Raw genomic sequence first — 8,886 nt, forward strand, 5'->3', positions numbered from 1 at the left:
TGGGGCCACTGGGCCTGCCTGATGCTGGGGTTCATTTTCAGGGGCATGGCAGAGGCTGGGTGCGCCAGGCCTCTGAGGCATGGTCGTATGGGCAGACCCCCGGGCATGGCTGCCACACACCAGACTCAGACCCCACCAGGCCCAGCTGCTGCCATACGAATGTCTCAGACCCTTGCCTGGCACCCGTGCTGTGCAAACAGCTCCATTCCTGGGGGCACGTTGCTGCTGAGCAAAGGGATTTACGCTGCCTGCCTGCCTGCCAGCCAATGATTCAGGCCTCAGACTGGCACATCAGCCCTGCAACCCACTAACCCTCCCTCTCCAGGGGCTGCAGCTGCCCGGCAGTCAGGAAAGCCCTGGCTGTCCAAACGGCACTGGGGTGGAACCGGGGCTGCTCCGCAGGGATCCCCTCCCTCCCCAGCCGCGTGTGTGCGCCAATTTGTGAATGAATCTCAGCTGCGCGCCGAGGCCGCCCCCAGCCTGGCCCGGCCTGCGTTTGGCTGGGAAGGGTGCCTGCCAGGCAGGAGGGGCGTGGGACGAGGCTCCGCAGGGGAAGGGAGCACAGCCGGGGCATGCCGCGACACAGCCCGGGCGGAGCAGCGCGGGGGATCGCGCCTGGCTGCCCTGCGCTGCAAGCGGAAGGGGCCGCGGTTCTCGTGCCCAGCCGGAGCCGGGCGCCCCGGGACCCCGGGCTGCAGGGGATGCCCCGGCGGGGGGCAGGCACCCCCCCGCAGGTGCTGAAGGAGGGGGTGCTGGAGAAGCGCAGCGGGGGGTTGCTGCAGCGCTGGAAGAAGAAGCGCTGCCTGCTGACCGAGGAGGGGCTGCGGCTCTTCGAGCCCGGTGGCTCCCGCTGCAAGGAGCTGGGCTTCGCCCGCATGCGGGCGGTGGAGTGCGTCGAGTGGAAGCGGCGGCACGTCTACTTCACCGTGGTGACCGACAGCGGCTGCGAGATCGACTTCCGCGGCCCGCGGGAGGAGCCCGGCTGGAGCGCGGAGATCGGGCTGGGGCTGGTGCGCTTCCAGAACCGGCTGGCCATGCAAAGTGTGCGGGCCCGGCACGGCGCCAGGGCGGGTGAGCCCGGGCCTGACACCGCGGGGATGGGCGCCCTGGGCTGGCACAAGGGCAGCGATCCGTGCCAAGGGCAGCGGGGTGAATCTGGGGCTCAGCCCGCGGTTCCTTGCATTGGAACTGGCTTGTCCCCGAGGAAGGAAACTTCCCTAGAGCAAAGGGCTGCCCGGGGAGGGGGGGTGTCAAATGGGGCAATTTGCCCCAGGGGCCCCCACGAGAATATACTATTCTATAGTATTGCAACTTTTTTTTTATGGAAGGGGCCCCCGAAATTGCTTTGCTCCAGGCCCCCTGAATCCTCTGGGTGGCCCTGCTAGAGCATGACCCCTGGAGGATAACAACTTACCGCTACTTCCAGCCAAAGGGGCCACTCCTTCAGCTTGCCCGAGAGGGGTCTCTGCTGAGTCTTGCCTTCACCCCCTGCTGGTGCCGGGTGTTACCCCGCCCATGCCAAGGGTGATGTGCCAGTCAGCTTGCCCTTCCCAGAGCCATCCCAGCCCTCTGTCTCCAGGCCCCGCTTTTCCCTCCCTGTTTTCACTGCAGGGCCTATCGCCTGATTTCCTGGGGTGCCCCCAACTTTCCTGGATTTCAGGGGGAGCTGCGGGTGCCGGGCTGGGTGCTGCATGTATTTACACTGTGTCAGTCGGGGTCTAGCCTCCCCCAAGGGCCCCTGAGCTGCTGTTTCCGTGCCCGGGTGGGGATGAATTTCAGTGCCTCTGTCTGGCCTGGCAGGATGATCCCACCACAGCAGCACTGGGGAGGGGAAGGGGGCAGGTTGGGAGAGGGCCAGGCACAGATCGTGTCTCCACCGAGTGCCAGGCACTGCCTTGAGCTCACAGGGTTTCCGTAGCCTTTGCCTGGAACCTGTCTATGGGCTGATGATCCACTAGCAGAGTCACCCCTCTCCTTGTGCCCAGGGCCGGCTCTGGCTTTTTTGCCACCCCAAGCAAAAAAAAAAAAAAAAAACTTGCAGCGCGGCCGGAGCCAGGGTGCAGGGGGACTCCCTGCGCTGGTGCCCTGGCTAGCGGGGGAGAGAGGGGGGGGGGGGGGGAGAGAGAAGGGGGCAGCCAGGGCTTCAGTGGGGCGCTGTCAGCAGCCCCAACCGCCGAGCCGCCTGCCAGGAGGGCTCCGCACCGCGGTCAGCTGGGAGGGAAGGACGAGGCTGCCCTGACGGGCTTGCTGCAGGGCGCTCCCCTCCTCCGCACCGCCGCCCCCTACAGGGCAGCTGGAGCGGAACAAACCAAAAAAAAAAGCGGCCGGGCCGCCCTAGGATTGGGCGGAATGCCGCCTCCTACAATCTTCCGCCCCAAGCACGAGCTTGCTCGGCTGGTGCCTGGAGCCGGCCCTGCTTGTGCCAGAGCCCTGCTACAGGAGCCTACCTTCCTTACCGTAATGCTGCTGACCTGGGATCCCAGCGGGCAAGCCCGGTTGTTTCAGGACTGTGTTGCCAGTGCCCTAACCCCCTCCCCCCTGCTTTGGAGATGATGTGCCAGGTCCCGCTGCCTGCCTCCTGAGCATGCTCCAACCTGGGCAGGTGCTGGGACAGCTGCAGATCCCCTTGGCTGGAGCAGTCCTGAGCTCCACGGTGGATTGGAGTGTCGGGGAGAGGCGGGTTGGATGGGAAGCAGCCGGACCTGGCTCCTTAAACCCTGCTCCAGCACGTGCGCCAATCCCCTGGCTGATTTCCACAGTGCTGTTCAGGCACTTGGCACTGCTTCCATGGGGGATTGGGGCTGGGAGGGCTGATCCCTCTGCCTGGTGAGTGGGACAAGGCTCCCGCCCCCAGGCTAGTGACAGCATCCCCATGATGGGAGAGGTCCCCTCCCAGCAAGCCCTGGCCCTCGGGATGGCCATGGTGACCATAGCGCCGCTGCTGTGGAACTTGGAGCTCTCAAGCTGGAAAACACCCCCGGGTCTCTTCTTTGCTCCCACAGCCCCAAAGCAGGGCTCGATCCTGCAGGGTGCCTGGGAGCCCAATTCTCCACTACCCCCTTCCTGTGTTTGGGGCAGGGAGGGGGGCTTCAAGCCACCTTTGCTTTCCCCCTATTCTGGGCCTGGCCTGGGTTCTCCATCTGTCCTGGCTCAGGTAGAGCAAGCAGTGGCTTGTATCACAATCCTGTGTGCCCCCCTCTCAGCTCCCTCCTCTGGCCTAAACCCAAGCTGGGGCCAGATTCCCCCGGATGTAAATAGGTGGAATGCCCCCATACACTTCCCCAGAGTCTATCTCACTTACCCCAGGTCTGAGCTGGGCCCCTCCATGCCCAGATGAGCTCCCAGGTGCCCATGCCAGCCAGTCCCCTGGCCCTGAATTGGGCAGCCACCCTCGCTAACCGGTGCATTCCCTTTGGCAGCGTTCCAGTACGACCCGGCCCCGAGCGGCCAGGCCACAGACCCGGAGGGGCTCAAGGGAAGGACGGGGATGGCGGAGGGGCACTCGCCCGCCAGCGGGGAGAACAGAGTCCCTGGCTATGAGTGAAAGTGGAGCCCTGGCTTTAAGAGGGACAGCAGGCGTTTCAGCGCCAAAGGCCCGATGAGCCTGGACCGCATGTGCCACTAGCTGCTGAGAACTGCCCCCCTCCCTGCTGGGCCATTCCTGCTTCCCAACGGCCATAGGCGGCTGCACCATTCTCCAAGCGCTCCGTATAGCTTGGCCCAGGGATCCGGGGCCCACTGGTCCAGTCGAGGGCCTGCAGGAGAGGCAGGAAGGGGAGCACCTGGGGGATAAAAGTAAGAACCAAAGCAGGATTGTTTTGCGCTTCATCAGCCTGCTGCTGGCTGGACGTCAGAAGGGACTCGACCGTGCTAGTGAGCCGGGGAGCCCATCCCACCCGCCGGACCTGCCATGGCTCTGCTCCCAAGGCTCAGCCAGGCATCTTCATGATCCACAGGTGCATCCCTCGGTGACAAGCTGCCCCGTAGCTGAGCCGGTTGGGGCCGCGATGAACTGGAAATCAGCTGCCCTATGTCGCTTCTCCCTAGACTGTTCCTGCGGGACTGGAGTGGCTGGAGATCCAAGCTGAAGATGCTAAATTTCAGCATCCAGAGATTGAGCCTGGTGGGATGTCAGGGTGTAGGTGGGGGCAGGTTCCTGAGCGGAGTGATTGTGTGGTGCCACTCCCCAGTTTGGCTGGGGCCCGTGTGACGACAGGCTTCAGCGAAAAGGCGCCAGCCTGTCTCAGCCGGTGACCTGTCTGGACAGAGGGGGTTGTGAGGACAGCCCTGAATGAATTCCTCCCCTTGAAACAGGTGGTGCAAGCGCTCGCACGCCCTGCCCCACTGGGTCAGACCGGCTCTCCTGCCAGGGTGGGGAGTCGCTGCTATTGGTGTGTCAGGACAATCGACAATGCGGGCACCTGGGCCGCTGACAGCAAAGGGCAGTTTGTGTCTGAACGCTTTGGTCATGGCTCATCAGACGGTGCCCATTCTGCATGCTGCTGCTGCTTGGTTTGCGTCTTCACCTTGTGGGGGTTGGTCTGGGGTGAACGGAGGCAGGGTGAAGGTCACTGGAGAGACAGGTCTGACATGGGCAGTGTGCTGGGGCAGTTCCCCCATGCACAGATCTGCAGATGCCCCTCAGTCCTGATTCGCAGCCCCCTGCTATTCCAGCCGGGGGCTCCCCCACATACAGCTCTGCCCATGCCCCTCAATCCTGACCTGCAGCCCCCTGCTTTTTTGGCCCTGGGCTCCCCCCCCCCCCCGATCTGCCACAGTCCCTCTATTGCACCCTGCTGTACCCATCCTGGGCCTCTGTGTGAAGGCCAAGCTGAGTGATAATTTTTTGACATGGACCAATAAACGTTACAGGGAGAGATCCTCTGCTGTGATCATTTGTTGGGTGGGGAGTGGCCACCTTGCTCCAAAGAAAGAAGAGAACTGATTGACAGCCCAAAGCAGCCATGTCCTGAATGCTCCTTGTAAAGGGTTTTTTATGTGATTAAAAATGACCACTGGGGATTGAAATGAAACATTTGAACTAGAGGTGTAACAATCTGAAGGGGAGCACTGGACATGTTCTGTTTCATGGCTCGCACACAGAGAAGTGAGATAAAAACACAAATACTCTTGCTCGAAGGTTGCAACGTCCCACTCCTTTATTTCTGAGAATTCATAGTGATAAACCAGAGAGAGACAAAGTAGGCTGCTCCCTGAAGGCAGAGAGGCACAACTCATCCCATTATTTTCTAGTATCAAAGGGGTAGCCGTGTTAGTCTGGATCTGTAAAAGCAGCAAAGAGTCCTGTGGCACCTTATAGACTAACAGACGTATAGGAGCATGAGCTTTTGTGGGTGAATACCCACTTGCATCTGAAGAAGTGGGTATTCACCCACGAAAGCTCATGCTCCTATACGTCTGTTAGTCTATAAGGTGCCACAGGACTCTTTGCATCATTTTCTAGGCTGCTTCGCTCCAGGCTGCCGACTGACGCAGATCACGCAGCTTCTCTCTGAGGCCCCTAGCCTGCAAGCAGGACCAGGAAATCCCTCAATCTTAAAGCGATGGCTTGTCCTTTGTAACCAGTTTCCAGTACACCACAGCAAGGAGACCCATGGAGTGTCCCTTGTGCTACAGCAGAGACAGGCCTGGGCTGTGGTGAATGCAAAGGGGGCTGCAGGTCACAGACAGACCCAGCGGGTCTCTTTAGCTTCCACAGCCTGCGCTGTCCTGTCATTGCACAGTGGCCTGGGCTCCTGGACTGCCAGGGAGAAGGAGGGATTCTCAGATGAAGCCTGGGAGCCTGAGATTAAAATCAATGGAGGGTCTCAAAGCCCTGAGAGGTGGCAAACAGCTTAGAAAACACAGCAGCAGTGCCGACAGGAAGGGCTAGTGCTGGGCAGGGGGGCTGTGCCCACCGTCAGCCCATTGCCCACTGGGGCTAGGATTCCCCCCGCACCAGGCCACACAGTTGGGATTATGTGGCATTACAGGGATGCCCAGGCCTCATCCTGGCCCTGTAGGCAGGGGGAGGCCACCCACTGTGCAAGGGTGCTTGTGCAGTTCCTTTTGCAGGGGCTGATGAACCATCCCTTCCATGTAGCATCCTCCACCCCATCCACCCTGGGACCTTTCATTGAGGGCCCAGCAGTGAGAGGCCAGTTCCCTAGTGCCAGATGGTTCTTGCCCTATATGGCATGGCACTCCCTCAACCTTCCTTATCCTTCTAAGTAACAATGAGGTCTTGGGCCTTGCTAGGGGGAGAGTGGCCGTGGAGGCTCGGGGTGTGGTTTGGTGGCTCCCCAGATTGTTCACCGAGCGCCCATAGCCCAGGTGAATCTCTGGGAAAACACTGGCCCTCAAACCCTGCTCTGCTCCAGCTGGTTTGAGTTTGACACAAGTATTTTGCAAAGCTCTCACAGTTGGGATGAGAGCACCTGCCACCCATGCTGCTCCGGCCTCACGCAGGAGAGTGTGTTGAACGGGGAAGGGTTAACATCACCCCTTGATGTCCCTGGACCCGGCCGGCTGCAGACCCATCACTGAGGGGAGGCAGTCTGGAACTCTGCGAGGCGGCCCTCCAGAATCCAGTGGGGAGACAGCCTAGAACACAGAGAAGTTGCAGCCTGGAACCCTGCGTGAGCCTGGAACCCTGTGGGGAGACAGGCAGGGTTTCTCTGTGGCCTGTGCTGCTCTGGGCACTTGCTGTTCATCGCGGCTTTGCTGCTGTGGGTTTTGCAGGGACCAGGTTTCTAGGTATTTAAAAAACACGTTCAAGTGTCTGGTTCTCGCTCTGTGTCTGTAAAACGCAGCCCTGAGGTATGTGCTGCCTCTGGCCAGGGCTCCTTCTCTCCAGCTGCTCCTGGCAGGCACGTTGTTTATGGGTTGAGCAATGGGAGCACGGACATGGAGCATGGCACTGGCAGGTACGAATGTGGGCCAAGGTGCCAGCTTCTTATCAGAGGCAGTTTCCTCTGGAATGGGATGCATACCTCCAGAGGGGTCACTCCCCCAAAGGGGAAGTGTGGGTGGGTGAGACTATCTGCACCAGAACCGCAGGGGGTGGGCTCCATGCACGTCCGGAGCGAAGCCAAGGCTTGCGCTGACCCCTGTGAGCTGCAACGGGACCAAGGTGTGAGGCAAGACTCATGCCTCTTGTGTGTGCTCCTCCCGCTCAGCTGGGATGGGCGTGAATCACTCAGTGCTGGAAGGAGATGGAGGTGCACGCTCTCAGCTATTTCCAAAACGGAGCGAGTCTGTTGGTGAAACATGGGCATTTCCACATCCTGTCTGCTGGCCCCTAAGGATGTGGTTGGTGCCCAGCATGGCACAGCTGGGGTCAGCTCCTCATGGTATCCACTACTGGGGATGGTTCCTGGCCCCAAGGTCCCTGTAAACTCACTGCCAGCTGGGGATGGGGCACTAGAGCAGGCCCAGGGGCCTCCCATCAGGAGCTCAGGTTCACTCTGTGTGCATGAATCTGGGCATGTCCTGCACATTCTGCAGCTGGGACTCCGAACCAGACCCCATTGTGGCTTCCTCAGTGCTGCCAGCCCCACTCATGCCCTCTGCAGCGCCTCAATGTAACAGACGTAGGCCTGAGCGTGTTCTCCCCAGCAAAGGCCAGTGACATACATGCGCATAAGCCAAGTCGGGCACACACTTCCCGGGAGGGGACAGGTCCCTCTCTGCACGCAGCCTGTTTTCTTGCTGTCGGTGTGGAGAACTAGTGGAAGGGAGGAAACACATGCAGTGTGTTACCAGCTCTCATGATTTTTTTTGCCAGTCTTGTGATATTTAGCATTTTCCCTAAAGCCCCAGCTCCCGGAGTCATGGGAGTGAATGAGGATCTCGGCTCGAATTTAACAACAAAGCATCCAGTCCTGGTTGCAGAGGGAAGCTGGAAAACATGACCCAGGAGGCAAAAAACAGAACCCAACATTTTTACAAACTCTCCTGATTTTTAAGCCAATCTGGTGTTTCGGGGCCTGACTTGGGAGTTGTAAATGCTTGGGGCTGGGCGTGCTACAGGGGGTGTGAATTCCCACATGCTACTCAACAGCTGGAGGGCAAAAGCTTTATTTGTGTCTTCACCTCCGACCTGTTACAACACGACAAGCACCTCCCCATCCCTGGTCAGGAAGCAGGGCCTGCAGCAGAGCCAGCCTGGGGCAACCTAACGAGCACAGCTGGCCTGTAGCAGGCTGCCTGATTGGCTGCCCCACCGGATTGGTTTGAAGAGTCAGCAGACTGGCTCCTAAGCCAACCAGCAGCAGATGTTCGGTGGCTGCTCAAAGCACTCGCCCACGGTTGCAATAGCTCCTGCGCCTGTTGCCCCCCGGCCCTGTTCCTGCCTTGTCTCACTCCTGACCCTCAGCTCCGATTCCTGACTCTGACTTTTGGCTTTGGCTGCTGACTCCTGCTCTAACCGCTAGCCCTGACTGCCCAAGTCCCGGTGTCTTATACCCCCAACACAGGTACCAGCTATACAGATAGGGAAAGCACAGCTGGAAAAGCAATCCCCACCAATGCAAGTCCCCCCATTCACACTAATGCCCCACAATCCCCTGCACCTGTGCTCTGACTCCTAGCCATTCCGGGACTCTGTAAAGCTAATGGGGCCTTTCTTACGTCCCTGCCCAGTCAGGCTGTGAACAGACTTCAGGTCTAAGCTGCAGCGTCTGACTAAACCCACTCCACAAATCCCCATTTGCTGGGAAGATTCTCTTTAGCAGGAGTGGCTCAGGTAGTGCCCCCAGCCTCCCACACTAGCTGCCTCTGTCTCTGTGGTTCTCTTTTCAGAGAGCTGTGCCAGAAGCTGGAAAGAGGCTGATGCGCAGACTGGCAGCCATTGCCATGAACAAGTAAAAAAGACAAATGGGTGAT

General features: G+C 59.8%; 1 protein-coding gene across 1 annotated transcript; it reads left to right on the forward strand.

The window, feature by feature from the left end:
• The first annotated feature begins 571 nt into the window (after positions 1 to 571).
• On the forward strand, positions 572 to 4,709 carry PHLDA3 (pleckstrin homology like domain family A member 3). The gene is made up of 2 exons (XM_024224319.1): positions 572 to 1,071; positions 3,420 to 4,709. Exons 1-2 carry the CDS (start codon positions 573 to 575, stop codon positions 3,542 to 3,544), a joined length of 624 nt encoding a protein of 207 aa, XP_024080087.1. The 5' UTR covers position 572; the 3' UTR covers positions 3,545 to 4,709.
• Positions 4,710 to 8,886: the final 4,177 nt, after the last annotated feature.

The sequence above is a fragment of the Terrapene carolina genome, unplaced genomic scaffold, assembly GCF_002925995.2.
Source record: "Terrapene carolina triunguis isolate 2854851 unplaced genomic scaffold, T_m_triunguis-2.0 Scaffold191, whole genome shotgun sequence".
Classification (NCBI taxonomy): domain Eukaryota; kingdom Metazoa; phylum Chordata; order Testudines; family Emydidae; genus Terrapene; species Terrapene triunguis.

Excerpts from the sequence above, each read along its gene's own strand:
- PHLDA3 (XM_024224319.1), top strand. The coding sequence starts at position 573 with ATGCCGCGACACAGCCCGGGCGGAGCAGCGCGGGGGATCGCGCCTGGC. Across the intron at positions 1,072-3,419 it reads CCGGCACGGCGCCAGGGCGG|CGTTCCAGTACGACCCGGCC; the intron begins GTGAGCCCGGGC and ends TCCCTTTGGCAG.